Source organism: Babylonia areolata, chromosome 21 (genome assembly GCF_041734735.1).
Source record: "Babylonia areolata isolate BAREFJ2019XMU chromosome 21, ASM4173473v1, whole genome shotgun sequence".
Taxonomy (NCBI): domain Eukaryota; kingdom Metazoa; phylum Mollusca; class Gastropoda; order Neogastropoda; family Buccinidae; genus Babylonia; species Babylonia areolata.
The window spans coordinates 43906374-43926358 of NC_134896.1; the positions used below are offsets into that span (position 1 = coordinate 43906374).

A 19985-nucleotide genomic window follows, 5' to 3' on the forward strand; every position below is an offset into this window, starting at 1 on the left:
TAAAATAGCTGAGGAGAAATTCATGCATCAATCAGCAGTGGAAACAATTGAGGCATGACCCACCAAAACAATCCTCTGACTGGAAAGACTCTGGGGGAGGAAGCACAACCTTGTTTCTCCTGATTTCCTTCCTAACCAATTTTAAATCCTAAAATGAAAGGAAGCAAGTTGTAGGACTTTAACTTTGACACGATTTAAAATAGCTGATTTGATTGGATATGTTATATGAATTGTGCATTTTCACTGCTGGGAGAATTTGAGAAAGCATAATGGTGACATCACAACGTCAGTTTTGACAGGAATTTCCAAAAGTGCCATTTGCAATCAGACCATAGGATATTTTGATTAGTCTATCTTTGAACAATGCACAATCCAGCTAGTATGCCGACTACAAGACCTGAAAGAAACAAAAGAATGGGAGAAAAACCCCGAAAACCTCAACCATCTATTCAACACAGTCATTTCACCCACTCTAGGAAGACATTGTCGGGAATGGCCAGAGGGCAAAACTGATGCGGAAGTGAAGCTACTTATAGAAGAAAACAGTAAAGAAGAGGACATCATCATATACACAGATGGCTCAGTCACCAAAGACCAGTCTGGTTGGGGATTCACTGCGAAACAAAATGGAAAAACAATTTGGGAAGAGAATGCTGCCTACAAAGTCACAACCTCCAGCCTAACGATGGAAGTTGAAGCTGTGACACATGCCCTCCAGTGGCTATCGTCCATCCATACGCCCGGAAACCAACATGCCATGATTCTAACCGACTCAATGAACCTCATACAGAAAATTGAAAACGGAATGGGAAGCCCAGAGTGGCATAAGGCAATGCGCAACTTTCAGATTAAAAAACTCACATGGTCATACTGCCCGGGACATGCAGGTGTTAAGGGAAATGAGCGAGCTGACAGACTTGCTGGTAACGCAACACCAACGAGCGGCCTACATCTAGGAAAATCGGAAATCCTCAGAAAAGTCAAAGAATACCAAAAAGAACAGGTACAAGGCCATCACACCATCGATCGCCGCAAAGAAATAGAAGCAGAGAGAGGGAGCGGCCGCAAGTCTAACATGAAAGGTAGAGCACGATGCTTTGCAAATCAAACAAATATCGGCATCATTTCCAAACCAACATTGCGCAAATTTCTTCAAAACGGAACAGAGTCTCTGTGGGCCTTTCCAAATACAATAGACTGAGCAACACACTAGACGCCACGTTCTTGGCATCAGAGATCTTTTCCCATCCCTCTTGCGGCCAGTCAGTGGCAGCCTCTGTGCGTGTGTGTATGTGTGTGTATGTGTGGGTCTGTGCTTTTGAGTGCGTTTGTGAATGCGCGAGAGTGAAAGTGTACACAAGTGTCAGGAGAGATATGTGTACGTGTGTGTGTGTGTGTGTGTGTGAGGGGAGGTGGGAGTGCGGGGGGAGGTGGGGTAGAGGATGAGGTATGTGAGTGTATGCATGCCTACAATGTGGGAGCAACAGGATATTGGAACGTATATATATATATATATATATATATATATATATATATATATATATATCTTTGTATGTACGTGTGTGGGGTTGGGGGTGGGAGATATGGGCGTGTGTGTGTGCTTGTACAGGTAAGTGTTCATCTCTGTGAGTGTGTGTTTGTGTGTGTGTGCCGTGGAAGCTGCGATACGTAGACTAGAAATGAGTGTGTGGAGGAGGGGGTAGAGGAGGTGCAAGGTAATGTGTGTGTGTGTGTGTGTGTATGTGTGTGTTGAAGCTCATGTTTATATGTATTTGACTGTGCTTTCATATGTGCTTGTACAAGTAAGTGTTCATCTCTGTGAGTGTGTGTTTGTGTGTGTGTGTGTGTGTGCCGTGGAAGCCGCGATACGTAGACTAGAAATGAGTGTGTGGAGGAGGGGGGTAGAGGAGGTGCAAGGTAATGTGTGTGTGTGTGTGTGTGTGTGTTGGAGCTCATGTACGTTTATATGTATTTGACTGTGCTTTCATATCTGTGAAACTGCATGTTTGGTGCATTTCTGTTATGCATGTGTGGGTGTATGTGTGAATGTATGTCTTCATGTTTTACATTTATCCGCTTATTTATCACCATTGTTGTCTTATTTATTTATTTATTTATGTTTTATTATTATCATTTTATTAGTATTACTAATATTATTACTACTACCTTTTTCTATATTATAATTATTATTTATTTATTTATGCAAGCTTATCTATTATTTATTCCCCCGTTTTTTTGTTGTTGTTTTTTTTTCTCAAGGCCTGACAAAGCGCGTTGGGTTACGCTGCTGGTCAGGCATCTGCTTGGCAGATGTGGTGTAGCGTATATGGTTTTGTCCGAACGCAGTGACGCCTCCTTGAGCTACTGATACTGATACTGAACAATGCTGCACAGTTAATGAGCGCTTTCAAAAGGGTGTGGTTGTGCATGATGTGGGATGTGTGTGCTTAAACGTGTTTGTGTGTGTTTGTGCACATGTGATCAAAACCAACAATATAACAGTCTGGTGCCATGTTCCAATAATATATTATGTCTAATGACTGAAAGACCTGCTTCTGTTTTAATTGCCCGCATGTACCCAAACCTATCGTTCGCAATAAGACTTGCCCATTCGCATTTACCGTCATGCACCCCTGCTATTTAAACCATTGAAAAAAGGAGCAGATAAACCTTTACTGGTGCAACCTGTCGGAGAAAGCCTTCAAAAACAGAAGAGCTGCATTTGACGATCATACAACCTGTTATCTGTATAATACACACATTGAGCTGATCGCTTTGGATCGTTCACAATTAGGCCTACCTACCCTATTAACTTTTCAGATAATCTTAATATAAAATCAATACTGAATATATAATGATGAATGTACTATGAATAATCTTGCTAGATTTCATGTTGTGCGGAAGTGTGCATATGTATGTGTATGTGTATATGTATGTATATGTACGTGTGTGTGTGTGTATATATATATTCATGTGTTTGTATATACATGTTTATGTTCTCATTGTCTTTGTGCATATGTCTACATTTGCTAAAAATCACCCAGAGTGTCATCATATCTCAAGTTCTTCCTTTTTGTAAACCTCATATATCTCCAACTGTTTTTTGTTTTTTTGTTTTTTTGGTTTTTTTCTTTCTCTCATTAGACCAGAAAAAATGTTTGTTGTTGTTGTATGAATGGAAGTGAAACTGTAATCTTGATTCAAGCTGGAAAACAGGAAAAATAGAACCTTGTTTTTGAAGGGGGAAAAAGGGGGAAAAAAAAGAAAGAATATAGAGCAAATACAGAAAATTAAAGCATAAAACACACTAAAACACCACAAGGAATTCATGAACAAAACCAACTGTGCACAAGCTCCTGATTCTTAGCCAACACAGGAGATAAAATGCCACATATAACACTACCCCTCAATCCTCCTTGAAAAGAAAGCCCCAAAAAATGGAATGCATGTGCACAAAAAAAGCAAAATTAAATACTTTTTAAGTCCAAACAAACAAACATACATATCAAAGATTGTCTGTAAAATCTCTGGAAGTGATTCCATGAAAAAGCCTCATGCTTTATCGTTTGTTCAGACTGTTCCAATGCAGTGTATATTTGGGGTAGATAAACACTTGTGTTAAACCTGCCCTTGTGAGTATGTGTCATTCAGCTTCTCAAAGACTGGGATTGGTGGAACCAGCATCTTGAAGGGCTGTGAACAGAAACAATATTCAGTTAGCGGATACTGGAAGAAAAAACAAGTTCTGCTTGGCAAACCCAGTGTGTGGGAGGAGGGGGGTGGGGGGCGGTATGTATGCAATATGCATAAATGTATGTAAGTTGGGTGTCTCTGTATGTGTGTGTATGCATGTCCACATACATACATTTGTGTGTATGACTGAGTGTATGCATTATCGCTTCTGTGTGTGTACATGTGTATGCAAGAGACACACATTCTTTTACTTATCATTTGACAATGGGTTGTCAGTGTTTCTGTCTTTGTTACCAACAGTCAGTAATTTGTCTGTCACTAACATTGAATAACTGACTGTCACCAATGACAAATATCTGGTCTGTGGTCAATAATGCATCAGAGGTCTGTCAGTAAAGCACTGCATGTCAAGGTCTGTAAACAGTCACATTTTGTCAGCAGTCTATGTCAGAGTGAATACTGTGTTGTTTGTTTTATGCAAAGCTTCTTTTATCATTGCATCACACAATGATTACAATCATTAAAAAAAACAGTAATGCACCGAACACAAATATCATTTAACAAAAGTTGTTACTAGAACACTCAGTTAAAATGCATTACACATTCTACCTTGTTTGCCACGTGCTTGCTCAGATCTGCTTCACGGAAGTACTTGGATCCATATGGCAAGTGGCCAAACTTGGATGTGGTGTGCAGCAGTGGCTCATATGGCACACTGCGTCTGGTGAAGGGCTGGAATCTGAAATAAACATGTGGAGTTTTAATTATACTCCCTGTTTGGTTTAATATATTCATCATGTCAAACTGGTGCAAATTAGGCCAATCTGCTGGCCAAAGTTCATGGCTAAAACAGAACTGAAACAACTCCATCAGGCTGCTCAGCCAATCAGTGCAATTCCCTGCCTTAAGGACTGTATTGCCATTCAATGGCCAACAAGGAATAACCTATGTGAAGAACAGGAAAACAGTGGGGAAGGACAGGCGGGCACCAAAAGCAGTGGGGAAAGATGGGTGGGCATATGAATCTGAAATGGCAAGTATTCAAACAAATAAGGAGTACAGTAAAAACTCCCCATTTTCGTGTCACATACTGTACCATATCAAACCGGCCATAACCTTACAGACCATGTATCTCACAATGTCAGTAAGCAGCAAAAAGAGAAAAGTAGTTTTGAGGGTGAGCGCATCAAAGGGAATACAATCCAAGGGCTCAAACTACTTTTTCAATGAAATCCAGAATGAGGAACAAGTCCCACAGGGGAACCCTCTTGGGTTTCCATGTTTCCCTGAGTGAAGCCCCCTGGAGACTTCTCTGAGAAGGTATGGAGTCCCCTTAAAGACAGAACCCCCCTACCCAGCTGCCTGATTGGTACAGACAGACAATGTGCCCTCAAACCATACTAGCTGAGAGTTAAAGCCCCATGAAGCAGCATGCCAGGGACCCTTTTTACATTCACCAATCCAGCCATTTGAAGAGGGTAGCTTGTTAAGATTGGAGGGAGGTAAAGTGTGTAACATGGGAGTCAAACTCTCTGGCAGACTGACAGGATGATGGCCCAGAGCCACCACACTTCAGTCTCCCCCCCAAGAGGGGAGGTGTTCAGATGGTGAAAGAATCACCTGCCACATGCCCCTCTATGTCCTGAGACCAAAGGGATTTGGATGAGAGAGGCCGGATAGCAGGGTCCTGTGCCTTGCTAACCATGAACAGTATCCTTCTGCTGGAACCAGACGTCCCAGGGGAGGTGGGCTGGATAGTGCGACTGCCTGCCACAGACCTCACTGACTTGAAGGTGCCAAGGAATGGGGGCAAGATAGCAAGAATCATATGACCAATCCAGGGAGCCCACCCATAGAGGAGCTGAGAGACAGGACTTGGCATGGGAGGGCTGTACCACCACTGAGAGCAGCCTCAGTGAACTGTTGGGAATAAAGAACAGCTATGTAATCCCCTTATGGAGAAATTCATGCATAAACCAGCAGTGGAAACAATTGAGGCATGACCCCACCAAAACAATCCTCTGACTGGAAAGACTCTGAGGGAGGAAGCACAACCTTGTTTCTCCTGATTTCCTTCCTGACCAATTTTAAGGTTATCGGGTGATCCGTCTCAAGAGATGCATCACCCCAGTCATATAAATGGGAAAATCTGGAGACTTGGCATGGGTTAGAATCATGTGGTGAAACCAACCCAGTCTCTAGGGTTCATCCACTGTGGGGTGGTTTGCTAGGCACAACAACTGGTACTAGTCAGAACCCATGCTTTGAGCCCCAAAATAGAAAGGAAAGAGAGGTAATCGGGATGAAGTAAGAAGAAGAAAGTAATGATTCAAAGAGACATGAGTAGTGAGATTGAATCAAATATCAGTACAAATGCAAACAATGTTAAAAAAAAAAAACCTGTGGAAAAGCAAGAGTGAAACAAACTATACTTTAAAAAGTCAGCAAAAGGTTGGGGAAAGACAAAGCCAAAACCAAATGGACTCGTCAAGTCAACCGTTGGCCATCAGTACTGAAAGCAAAGAATTGTGCTGATTGGCTGAGCAGATGGCAGGCCTGACAGAGATGACTTTGTACTGTGCTAGCTGGGCCAAAAGAGCAAACTGATAGGCCTAGTTTGCACCAGTTTGACATGGAACAGTATATGACACTAAACATTAAACAGAACTGTATTTCAAATTATAAGCTGAGAAAAGGAGGAAAGAACAACCTCTTGCATAATAAAATGCTGTTTTGTCCTTAATATTTTTGAGAAAACTGAGGCAAATAACTTTTTGGTGAGAGAAACCTTTGACTGAAGGTTCAGAGGGTAGTGAGGGATGGGGGCCTTTTGTCTTCTTCTTTTCATTTGCTTTTACACTCTCAGTTGAGTTTTGTTTCCAAGACAAATTTGGCTGTCCTCTGCTGATTCATCAGGCTCACACCCCATTTCACTCCACTCTTACTCCCTTCCCTCCACCACTCCACCATCCCTGTTTCAAATGTGGGCCTTTGATTACATGTGGAATGAGTATGGGAACAGTTCATCATTTCTTCTCTTTAACTGGTGTTTTATATTAGGTTACTTCCCTTGTTTGGCAACCATATTTTCTGTTCATGCATCATTTCCAGGTTTCTTTGTGGCAATTTCTTGTTAAACAGTCTAAGACTATTTGCTTTACATATAAATCAATTTTAGAGTTATGATATCTATAATTCTAACGAAGCTGACATGTACCAGCCAGAGACCTCTGACAAAAATGTAGATAAATCTAATCTTGTGTCTGAACCATTTCCTGTTTTAACAACAACAGAAAAAGAAAAAAGCCTTCAAAGTTCAAACGTAGAAACACCAAATGTGTACCACCTATCTCATATTGCTGACTGACTGAATAATAAATGTACACAACACTACTCATTCAAATGGCTACACACTAAATGATCAAAAATGCACTTAAAAAGCTTGCTCAGTACTGATTACACTTTGCACTGAATCTGTCACTTACACACATGCATAAATCTAAACTGGAGAAACCGAAGACAAGGAAGAGGCAGGGGAGGGAGGCTATCTTGGGAAGAGGTGGGTTTTAAGGCCAGACTTGAAAGAGCTGAGAGCAGACCTGACAAAGCGAAAGTGAAAGTTCATTCTAAATGCAACGTCCAGAGACATTGAAAGAATGGTGGCTGACAGCGGAGTGTTTGTGAATCTGGGTATGCATAAACAGAGTGGATCAGAAGCCAATCATAGAGAGTGAGATGGGGTGTAGAGGTGAAGGCAGCCACAGAGACAGGAAGGGGAAGATTTGTGAATACATTTATACCATAGAGTGCTGATCTCGTATTTTATTTTGTGTGAGACAGGGAGCCAATGGAGATGTTGCAAGAGAGGAGTGATGTGCTCAGATCTTTTATTTCTGAGGACACGTCAGGCAGCAGAGTTTTGTATGCACTGAAGGGACTGAATGGATGAAGCAGGCAAACCAGACAATAGAGAATTACAGTAGTCAAGGCGAGAGAGAATGAGAGAAACGACAAGTCTAGATGTTGCGTCAGTGGACAGATATTTCCGAATGGAACTGATGCACTGCAATTGACAACAGCAGGATTGACAGGTCTGACTGATAAATTTTTGCATGGACAATGTGTTGTCAAGGACAATGCTGAAGCTCCTGACTGAGCTGGAAAGAGGGTTGGATGTACGTTTGATAGCGTCAGTTTTGATGGAAGAGAGTTTTTGTTTAGTTCCTATGATCATTGCTTTGGTTTTGTCTGTGTTGAAACTTATATAGAGTCATCTAGTTTTGAATGTCCAGGAAGCAGTCAGATGTTTCTTGCAAGAGCAAGAACAAATTATCAGGGTATCACTTTTTTGAAGCTGAATGTCATCAGCACAAGAATGATGACTGACATTGTGGCGGTTGAATATTTCAGTGAAAAGAGCAGTGTACAGTGTGAAGAGCACTGGGCCCTAATGGCTTCAGACTGACAATCATCAACTATGACAGACTGGCATTGGTCGGTGAAATATGATTTGAACTAGCTGAGAGCAGTACCATTGATACCAAATGTAAAACAAGAGAGGCAAGGCCTTCAAGACACTTGTGATACACTTTAAAAAAAAATCTAATCGTTAAAATGTGTTCTGTATTTGTTATTATAAAGCTTCGGGTTTAAAAAAAAAAAAAAAAAAAAAAAATCCTAACCAGATTCGAACCCCGCGTGTTCAGGTGAGAAGAAACTGCCTTATCCATTACGCTATCGTGGCTCCTTAACTGACGTTCTAAAATTTAACATTTGAACACACTTTTTTAAAGGGCCATAAATCAATTGCGGTATTCACAGTGAGAACGCTGTTTAAATCATATTATTCTGGTGTATCTTGGGCATTCAAAAAACTTTAAGGGCAATAAAAAATTCTTTTTAATGGCTATCACCGCAATCACACTGCAACATTTAGCCATTTTCACTAGATCTAGATAGATGTACAAGTTTAGTTACACCTGCCGGGAATGTACGACATGGTTGATTCAATTTCTCTTTTATGTTCATTCTAGTTTTATAGTTTTAAAGTTGATATGAAAATTTAGTATTTTGTTAAACTAATAACATGTAGAGCCAAGTACAAGTACTTCTAAACGTCGTAAGAAGTGAAAAGGACTTCATTTTGAGAAAAGTCAAGACTGGAAATTTTTTTGTTTCATCGTGATCAGTTCAAGGTTCGCATGGTTTACAATTTTTAACTGTGAATTCCAACTGATTCTGTGGGATATTTTTATGGCAGTTTGGGACATAATCCAGTAAGTGATGAGGCGTTCACAAATCTTTCTCTGAATAAATATTTAACGGTCTCCTTCTCCAACTTTCCATCACGTTATCATGTATTGTCCATTGAATATAGGATTGAACAGGCAGGTCAACAACTTGAAACAAAATGGCATCGTTCGCGTTCGCGAAGAATATGAGCACGCGCTTTGAATGTGTATAAATATGTGTACGCAATAGATTTTTGCCCATGACCTTTAGGGCTCAGCCAACAGATCTGTAAAGTCCACTCATCGTACTGATTTTAGTATTTTCCGAAAAAGACCACTTGGGCGAATGAACATAGTGAAAGCCCTGTACACTGAGAGTAAAACACACAAGCTTTTTATGTATTGAGTATAATTTCAAAATGTAATGTTTAAGATGAGAAAGATCAGTTTAAAGCAAATTAAGTCCCCTAGCATTAATTACAGAGTAATTTCCCTTTTTTACTATCTCCACCAAAACGTTTGCAAAATAAATAAAACTTCCATGCTTAGCAAAAGAAGTTCCTGTTTCAACAAAAAAATGATAATAATGACTGCTCTTGTTGTTGTGTCAGAATATCAGATCAAAGTGCCAAGTTTAGAGAATACAAAAAATATAAATATAACAGTAAATGCAGTTTGTATATAATTAGGCTTCATTTTTGTGTGTGTGTGTGTGTGTGCCCATCCCAGAGGTGCAATATTGTTCTATACAAGATGACTGGAAAGAACTGAATTTTTCCTATTTTTATGCCTAATTTGGTGTCCACTGACAAAGAATTTGCAGAGAAAATGTCAATATTAAAGTTTACCACGGACACACACACACACACACACACACACAGAGACAACCGAACACTGGGTTAAAACACAGACTCATTTTGTTTACACAAGTGAGACAATAAAAATGGGGAAGAAGGACAAATGATCTATTGTGTCAAAGGCGGCTGACAGTTTGAGAAGAGTTAGAAATTTTTCCTGAGTCGGACACTAGCAGTAGATTATTCAGGATGTGGAGGAGAGTGGTTTCAGTGCTGTGGTCAGCACGATAGGCAGACTGAAAAGGATTAAGGCTATTGTCAGCATGATAGGCAGACTGAAATGGGTGGAGTAGATTGTTGAAACAAAGGTGGTTGTAGAGCTGCTTCAGGATGGCATTTTCAAGAAGTTTGGACAGAATAGGAAGGTTAGAAACTGGTCAAAAGTTTTTCAAAATGTTTGAGTCAAGGTTGGATTTCTAGGTTGATATATAAACAGTGATTGTTCACATGCCTGGACGGAATGCATACCAAAACACCTACTCACCCATCTTCCCACCAGCACACACACACACATACGCACGCACGCACACACATACGCACACACACACACACCTCCACATACATACATACGTTTTCGTATTCAGACATTAAAAGTATCAAATGTCATTACTATGTGCCCAACCCCTTTGGATTTTTGACACACTTGTGTAAACAAAGTGAGTCTATGTTTTAACCCGGTGTTCGGTTGTCTGTGTGTGTGTGTGTGTGTGTGTGTGTGTGTCCGTGGTAAACTTTAACATTGACATTTTCTCTGCAAATACTTTGTCAGTTGACACCAAATTAGACATAACAATAGGAAAAATTCAGTTCTTTCCAGTCCTCTTGTTTAAAACAATATTGCACCTCTGGGATGGGCACAAAAAAATTAAAAAAATGAAGCCTAATTATATGCAAACTGCATTTACTGTTATATTTATATTTTTTGTATTCTCTAAACTTGGCACTTTGATCTGATATTCTGACACAACAACAAGAGCAGTCATTATTATCATTTTTTGTTGAAACAGGAACTTCGTTTGCTAAGCATGAAAGTTTTATTTATTTTGCAAACGTTTTGGTGCAGATAGTAAAAAAGGGAAATTACTCTGTAATTAATGCTAGGGGACTTAATTTGCTTTAAACTGATCTTTCTCATCTTAAACATTACATTTTGAAATTATACTCAATACATAAAAAACTTGGATTTTTAAAAAAAGTGTATCACAAGTGAGTCTTGAAGGCCTTGCGTCTCTTGTTTCATTGTGTTTGCCTCTGTTTTGATCTCGGCACCTTTTTTTCTTTTTTGCACCATCCCCACCATACACTGTTTGTGTATGAAAATTATAACACATTTGAAATTGTATGCCAAAAGCTGAAAGATGTATTCAAAAACATATGCCATGCAACTCGGTTTTTTTTTGTTTTTGTTTTTCCTGGTTATGAACCCGTCAATTTACACACTGAATGTTTGATTGATCATTGATTGGTTGGATCAAGTGTTAATTTTTGTCAGATTGTAGGACTGACTGGTGCATTATTTTATTTATCTATTTATTATCAGCATTACATTTTACAATTGATACTGATGTTTATATTTCTTTTCTTTTTTGTTGTTGTTTTGTTTGTTAACTGAAGACAGTCCTTTGCGTAGATGAAGTCACAGTCTGAAACGCACGCACGCGCACACACACACACACACACACACACACACACAACTGTTCACTCATAATCTGTCTTAATCGCCTATAAAAAAAAAAAAGAAGAAGAAGAATATTTCTTCTGCTCTCCTTACTGAGAGACTGCTTTTTTGAAGTTACTGAAATCATACCTTTTTCACCTATGTGATTTGTGTGTAAAGTTATGGTTAAAATTTTACAATGAATCAGTCTTTTTGTGTTATGAATCACTGTACATAACGTATTCGGTTTGTAATGATTGTACTTAAATATCATTGTCGGGTCACAGGTGTGACCTGCATTTGCTCATACTCTTGTGAAACATACTTTAGCTGATTATGTATGTTCGTTCCCGCTACACACACACACACACACACGCACACACACACACACACAGGTGACTGTGGGCAGAGTGAGGGAAAGTTGTATTGCACTTGTTCCAGATTTCCCTTGATGGTTCAGGATCTCCAGGTGAGTTAAGAAATCAGAACATACTGGCATGAATGTCATGTGAATATTGCCTTAGTTGTTTTGAGTTTTGCTAATTTGTTAAAAAATCTGGAAAGAGAGAGAAAAAGAGAAGACAAAATTGCTCGCATGACTTTTACAAGTTTTATACACACACGCACGTAGAGGTACACACACACACACACACACACACATCTTGTAAAAAATACTTTCCACGAGAATGGGAGGGAGATTTTTTTTTTCTTGTGAAATACAGCTTTATGAAATAATACATGAAAAGTTGTGCGATGTTGTGTTCCCTGATTGCCAAGGATAGTCAGAGAGAAACAGGTGTCTGCCTTTTTTGTTTGGTTTGTTTGTTTGTTTGTTTTGTACTTCTTTGCCAATGTATGCGTATTTTTGTGTGAATGGGCAATATTTTGTCTTGTTTCTTTCTTTTTCATATATTTCCTTTCATTTTCCCCAAATATTTGAGTGTCTGATACTTCAGTTTGTACAGAACAAGGAATTCATTATCCTTTTTATTCTTTTTTTATTTCTTAGATTAGAAAAGATGGTACAGGTGGAAAACTTTGTTTTTGAAATATTAATGGTGCAATATGTGTGGTCCAATACACAATTCATTCATGAATAGTCTAAAAATATCAACCTTAAATTGCCTGGGGCTAGGTTCTTTTCAAAAAAGGAAAGATGTTTTACAATACTTAAGACAAAAAAATATTCAATTTATTTTTTTACAAGATACGCACTTTACAAAAAAGATGGAGAAACAAATAAGGGCTGAATGGGGTTATGAACGTGTTTTTTCATCTAATAATTCTAGGTCACGAGGAGTAGCTATCTTGATACAGAAATTCTATTGGTAAACCTTTATGGCCCTAACAGAGATGACCGTATATTTTTTGAAGAAATTCAGAAAAAAGTTGAAGAGCAAGAAATTTCTAACGTCATAATGGGAGGGGATTGGAATTTAGTAATGAATCCCAAGATAGACTATCATAATTATAAGCATATGAATAATCAGGGAGCACAAGAAAGAGTTTTAAAGATGACAGATGATTTACAGTTAGTAGATATATGGAGGGAGCTCAATACTGAAGTCTTAAGATACACTTGAAGAAGACCAACTCCCTTACAACAAAGCCGTCTTGACTTCTTCTTGATCTCAGATAACCTGGTTACTGGTATTAAAGACGCTGATATTTTGTATGGTTATAGAAGTGACCACTCTTTAGTCAAAGTTGACTTAGTATTTAATACAGAACCCAAAAGAAAACCTTTTTGGAAATTTAACTCATCTTTACTTAGAGACAGTGATTATATTAACCCCTAGGCTGCCTATATGATGAGATAACTCGTCATCGCAAGCATGTAGCTTCGCTGCCACAATGGCAAGATGACTCATCATTGAAATATTGACTTTTCCCTGGTTTGCATTCAGTTCGTTGACAAAAATAGTGGTAGCTTTAGCCTGGGGAATCTTTCTAGATTCTATTCATAGCTAGAAACACCATCTACATCATGAGGCAGTCCTTTATTTGAACGTTTTGATTGGGTTACTGTCCCAGTATTTGCCTGGCTCCTCTCCTTGCTCACTCAACAAAATGTGTCGGACTGATGCCGTTCTCAAGACATACGATTGTGGCAAACTAAATCAACCAAGATTACTTTCTTTAGCTGATGCTCAGAAAGAATTGAAGCGTAAATTCGGAGAAGACAGTGATGAACATTTATAGGACGATTTGATAGAAAATAAAGGAAGCAATCAAGAGAGTGGCAAGATAGACTATCAGTGAGTGATGCCAGCTGTACAGATGTTAGCAGACAACAGAACGTGACCGAATAATTAGCAGGACACAGTGTGAGTGATATTCTTGGCACTCAGCCAGCGCGGTCTGATGAGAACTAGATAAAGTGACCTTGTGAGAGGGGTGAAGAGGAGGGGGGTGGAGACTGAGGGAGCTTGGGTGGGTGGGGGGCGGGCGGGGGGCTGTGGCCTCACATCCATATTATCATTTGGAGAAGTCACAATACATTGTGTATCTGTCTCTTAAAAAAAATTATTGCGGTTGTTCTAGTATGATTTTGTGTTTGAATATATCCATTTGTCCAGAAAATATGATATTTTAGTGCAAATTACCTAACTAATGTTTGTAATGAACAAGTTGAAAATGTGACAAAAAACAAAACACTGATTTCAAAACAACAGCATGTCACTAAAAATATATAAAATGGGAAAACAGCATGTGTTTTGTATTCTTTATTCATTTAGGTCAGGTCAGGTCATTAGATCTGCTACTGGTAACCTGTAATCCAGTACAACCTGTTCAGGGTCGGGTTGCCGGCGACTAAACCAGCACTCCCACCGCTCCCTTCTGGGACTGGTGAGGCGGGTGGCTAGACACCCTTATGGAGATCCATAAAAGGGCGTTGGCTCAGGAGAGCCACTGACGGCCATCTAGCTCCACCGTGCTGTGTGCATGCCACACGCACTTGGCCCCCGGGGTGTGTCAACCCATGCATGCGAAGTCTGGATCCGGCAGAATCTGCGGAAGAAACCTATCGGTTCAACGGAGAGGAAGGCAGTTACAGCAACGCACTGTGGAGTGCAGAGAGCAAGATGAGACACCGAAAGGATATCTTGGTCATCCACTGCATCCGTGCTCATCCTCCAGTCATCTCAACTTAGTCTTGCCACTGGAAATTGGTGGACCCAGACGAGAGAGTGAGGTCGACGTTGCGCAACTCCTCTTCACTTTAAACAAACTCATCGCGCAAGTCATCAGTCATCCAAAATGACCTTTCATCCTTCATTTTACCACCCCCAAGTCCTGTGGCGACAGGCGAGCAACGAAACGACAGGTGTGGGTACACTGGCAGTCGCAGCCGCAGACCTGCACGCAGGCGGCTCAGGCCATAGGGTCGTTCTTCGTCGACAGGAGCAGCGATGGAGCTCGGCAGCCGTCTGAGCGTCTGAGCAGCCCTCTTTAGGAATGCACTGCTCACCTCCCTGGCATGAGGAAGGGGCTAGAAAAGGTGCCCTAAAAATTGCCTGCTCCATATCACCCTGGCCAGCATACCGCGGCTGGCGGGGACCCTACATCAGCAGTCGAAACAAGAAAGAAAAGAAAAAAACAAGGATCGTTCCTCTCACCATTGGTGCTTGGAACATAAGGACTCTCCTGGACAGAGATAACGCGGACAGACCCCAAAGGAGAACGGCACTAGTTGCATCCGAACTCGCCAGATACAACATTCACATCGCAGCCTTGAGTGAGACTAGGCTTGCAGGCGAAGGCGAGCTCTGTGAACAGGGATCTGGTTACACCTTCTTCTGGAGTGGACGAGGAAGCGAAGAGTGACGTGAGGCTGGCGTTGGTTTTGCAGTAAAAACAGCACTTGTCAGCAAGCTAGCTGGAATCCCAAAGGGAGTCAACGATAGGCTTATGACCATGAAACTCCCACTGGCATCTGGCCAGAAGCACCTCACCATTGTCAGTGCCTACGCCCCAACCATGACCAACCCGGATGAAGTGAAGGCGAAGTTCTACGAGGACCTTCACTCTGTCATTGCTGCTATCCCTAAAACAGATAAGCTCATCATTCTTGGGGACTTCAATGCTAGAGTTGGCTCTGACTACATCTCCTGGGATGGAGTGATTGGAAAGCACGGTGTGGGCCACTGCAACCCAAATGGATTGCTTTTGCTTCAGACCTGTGCAGAGCACGAACTGCTGATAACCAACACAGTTTTCTGCCTCCCTGCCCGTAACAGGACGTCATGGATGCACCCTCGCTCAAAGCATTGGCATCTCATCAATTATGTCATCGTCAGGAAAAGGGATAAGCAAGATGTACGTGTAACAAAGACCATGTGCGGCGCCAAGTGTTGGACAGACCATCGCCTTGTAGTCTCGAAGCTGAATATTCGAATCCAGCCCAAGAGACGCCCCCAAGGCCAGAAGGCTCCAAAACGGCTCAACATCGCTAAGCTGAAAAACATCACCATCAAACAGTCCTTTGTGGAGCTGCTGGAAGATCGTCTGGAATCCGCCTCTCTGGACAACCAGAATGTGGAGTCTGACTGGAGGACCCTGCGTGAGCTGATCTATAGTACAGCTTCAGAGACCCTGGGACCCATGACCAGAAAGCACAAAGACTGGTTTGATGAAAACTGTGATGAAATCAAGCAGCTTCTGGATGAGAAACGCCGTCTGCATCAAGCCTACCTGAGCAACCCAAAGTCCACATCAAAAAAGGATACGTACGATGCCATCCGCAGGACTGTTCAGCAAAAGTTACGCCAGATGCAGGATAAGTGGCTGAGTGACAAAGCTGATGAAATCCAGGGATATGCTGACAGGCACAATATGAAGAGGTTCTATGATGCCTTAAAAGAAGTCTACGGCCCCACATCCTCAGGATCATCCCCCCTCCTCAGTGCAGATGGGAATACCTTGATCACCGAGAAGGAGAAAATTCTCAAACGCTGGGCTGAGCACTTCAACACTGTCTTAAATCGCCCTTCCTTCATAAATGATGAAGCCATAGACCGTCTCCCACAAGTCCCCATCAACGAAGCACTGGACGATCCGCCAACACTTCTTGAGACCCAGAAAGCAATCCGTCTGCTATCCAGTGGCAAAGCACCTGGCTCAGACTCCATACCAGCAGAGGTCTACAAGGATGGAGGCACTGTGCTGACTGAGAAGCTCGATCAGCTGTACTCACTCATGTGGAAAGAAGAGACGATCCCCCAGGATTTCAAAGCTGCATCTATCATTCACTTGTACAAGCGAAAGGGGAACCGGCAAGCCTGTGATAACCATCGGGGCATTTCCTTGCTCTCCATCGCAGGCAAGATACTTGCCAGGATCCTACTAAACCACCTCACAGCACACCTTGACCAAGGTCATTTGCCTGAGAGCCAATGTGGATTCCGGAAAGAGCACGGAACCACCGACATGGTGTTTGCTGCAAGGCAGCTGCAAGAGAAATGTCAGGAGCAAAATGCTGATCTGTTCTCCACCTATGTCGACCTCACTAAGGCCTTCGACACCGTGAGTAGAGAGGGACTGTGGAAGATCATGGCCAAGTATGGATGCCCTCAGAAATTTATTTCCTTGGTCAGCCAATTCCATGAAGGCAAGCAGGCTCGAGTCCAGGACAATGGCGAAACATCTGCTCCTTTTGCTGTCACAAATGGTGTCAAGCAAGGCTGCGTCCTGGCTCCAACGCTGTTCAGCCTCATGTTCTCTGCAATGCTTACTGATGCCTTCAGAGATGGCGATGTTGGAATCGGCCTTAAGTGTTGAACAGATGGCAAGCTGTTTAACCTCAGAAGGCTTCAAGCAAAAACGAAGGTCATGACAGACATCATCAGAGACTTTTTGTTTGCTGATGATTGTGCCCTCAACGCTGGATCTGAAGCTGACATGCAACTCAGCGTCAACAAGTTTGCCACTGCCAGCAGGAACTTTGGCCTTACCATCAGCACGAGGAAAACTGAAGTTCTCCATCAGCCAGCCCCAGGGAAACCCTACGTTGAGCCCAACATCACAGTCAACGGTCAGAGACTCAGTGCAGTGGAGCGGTTCACATACCTTGGCAGCACACTGTCATGAAATGTGACAATCGACGATGAAGTGAACGTCAGGATTGCAAGAGCAAGCGCAACTTTTGGTAGACTCAATGCAAATGTCTGGAACAGAAGAGGCATTAGTCTTGAGACCAAGCTAAAGGTCTACAGAGCAGTAGTTCTCCCCACACTACTGTACGCCTGCAAAACTTGGACAGTGTACCAACGACATGCCAAGAAGCTGAACCACTTCCACACAACATGCCTCAGGAAGCTACTGAACATCAAGTGGCAAGACAGGACCCCAGACACAGAGGTGCTCGCAAAAACCACCCTTCCCAGCATCTTCACCATCCTGATGCAGTCCCAGCTTTGCTGGGCTGGACACGTGGTGCGCATGCCAGACCATCGGCTGCCCAAAAGGCTCTTCTATGGCGAGCTGCAACAAGGGAAGAGATCACACGGAGGTCAGAAGAAGTGCTTCAGAGATACTCTGAAAGTCTCTCTGAAAGCGTTTGATATCAACCATGACGCCTGGGAGGAATCTGCAGTGGACCGTGACAAATGGCGCGCTGCTGTGCACAAAGGCGCCAAGTTGTGCGAGGCCAACAGGACTGCTGCAGCTGTTCAGAAGAGGCAGGCCAGAAAGTCACGGGCAAACAAGCTCCCTGACAATGGTATGCCTGTCTTTGTCTGCCCCAACTGTCAGCGAACATTTCGTGCGCAGATTGGACTATTCAGCCATCTGCGCATTCACAGATAGATTCATGAGCATCCTCCCCCCCACCCCACCACCACCCTCCCCCATCCCCCAGCTGGATGACAACGATGGTCATCATCGATCTCGATGGACACACCACCACCACCTTTCAGAAAATATATACTTTTCTGGGTCTTTCTCCAATAACAAAGAGCACAGAATTTTTTGAAAATTTATACCTGTTTTTTGTGAAAAAACCCTGGCAAATAGATTTCACTTAAATCTTATTTTCTTGGCAACGAAAGGGTTAAGTTAGTGAAAGGAAAGGGTTAGGTTAGTGAAAGAAACAATAGAGAAAATAAAGGAACAGTATGCAGTATTACCTTACACACGAGAAAACATATGTAATATCCCGAATGATGAAATTCAGTTTACTATATGCTTTGATAATGGAGATAAGAGCAAAAACAGTAACTTTTAGAATAAGAAAGAAAAAGCAACAAACAGAAAAAGAGGAAATGTTAGAAAAGAAAATACAACGACTCGAAAAAGAAGTTTGGTCGTATAATATAACTAGAGAATTGCAGGAGAAAACGGAAGAGTTCATACAATCAAGGAAAATGAAAATGGAATGGATAGCTTTAAGATCTAAAAAAGTAAGTAAATATTTTTGTAATCTTGAAAAACGTCAATTTATCAGTAAACACATGTTAAAATTAGTTACAGATCAAGGTAATATACTGACAGAAACAGATGAAATATTAAAGGCGAAAAGACATTATTATGAAGACCTATACAAAGAACAGAATGTAAAAGATTTAGATATTAGTGATTATGTAAACAACTTACCCAGACTTGATGAGACAGAATCAAAACAACTAGAAGGATTAATTACAAGACAAGAAGCCACAGATGCTATTAGGCAAATGCAAAACGATATGAGTCCAGGTACAGATGGAATGACTGTAAATTGTTTCAAATTTTTCTGGAAAGACATTAGTGACTTTGTTGTAAGATCACAGAATCAAAACAACTAGAAGGATTAATTACAAGACAAGAAGCCACAGATGCTATTAGGCAAATGCAAAACGTTATGAGTCCAGGTACAGATGGAATGACTGTAAATTGTTTCAAATTTTTCTGGAAAGACATTAGTGACTTTGTTGTAAGATCACTGAATGAAGGATTTATAAGTGGAGAAATGTCAACAACACAGAAAGAAGGATTAATTACATGCCTGCCAAAATGGGATAAACCAAGGGAATACTTAAAAAACTGGAGGCCTATATCCTTGTTAAACGTTATTTACAAGATAGGATCAACATGTATAGCTAGTACAATTAAGTCAGTCCTGCCTAAGTTAATACATGAAGATCAGACAAGTTTCATTCCAGCTAGATACATTGGTGATAACTATATGACATCATGCATTACTTAGAAAAAGAAGACATTTCAGGCTTATTCGTTTCAATAGACTTTGAAAAGGCATTTGATTCGGTAAATTGGGTATATATGAACAAGGTCTTAAACGCTTTTGGATTTGAAGAAGATATATGTAAATGGGTATGCACTTTTTACAGAAATATAAAGTCATGTGTCATAGTAAATGGTTTCAAAATACAAAAGGGAGACCCGATTTTGCCATACCTATTTGTATTGTGCTCTGAAATTCTGGCATACAAGATTAGGGAAGGTGAGGGTATTAAAGGCATTAATATATTGAACACCGAATTTAAAATTAGTCAGTTTGCTGATGACACAACATTTACGTTAGATGGAGATAAAGAATCGTATGAGAAATTA

General features: G+C 41.2%; 1 protein-coding gene across 1 annotated transcript in view; it reads right to left on the reverse strand.

The window, feature by feature from the left end:
- Nucleotides 1-1503: 1503 nt before the first annotated feature.
- The window catches only part of LOC143295709 (spermatogenesis-associated protein 17-like), an 85180-nt gene continuing 66698 nt past the window's right edge, over nt 1504-19985 (reverse strand). Inside the window, exons 9-10 of the mRNA XM_076607332.1 lie at nt 4303-4432; nt 1504-3693 (exon numbers count right to left, since the gene is read on the reverse strand). Coding sequence (XP_076463447.1) covers nt 3619-3693; nt 4303-4432 — 205 coding nt within the window. The 3' untranslated portion in view covers nt 1504-3618. The remainder of the gene's footprint in view (nt 3694-4302; nt 4433-19985) is intronic.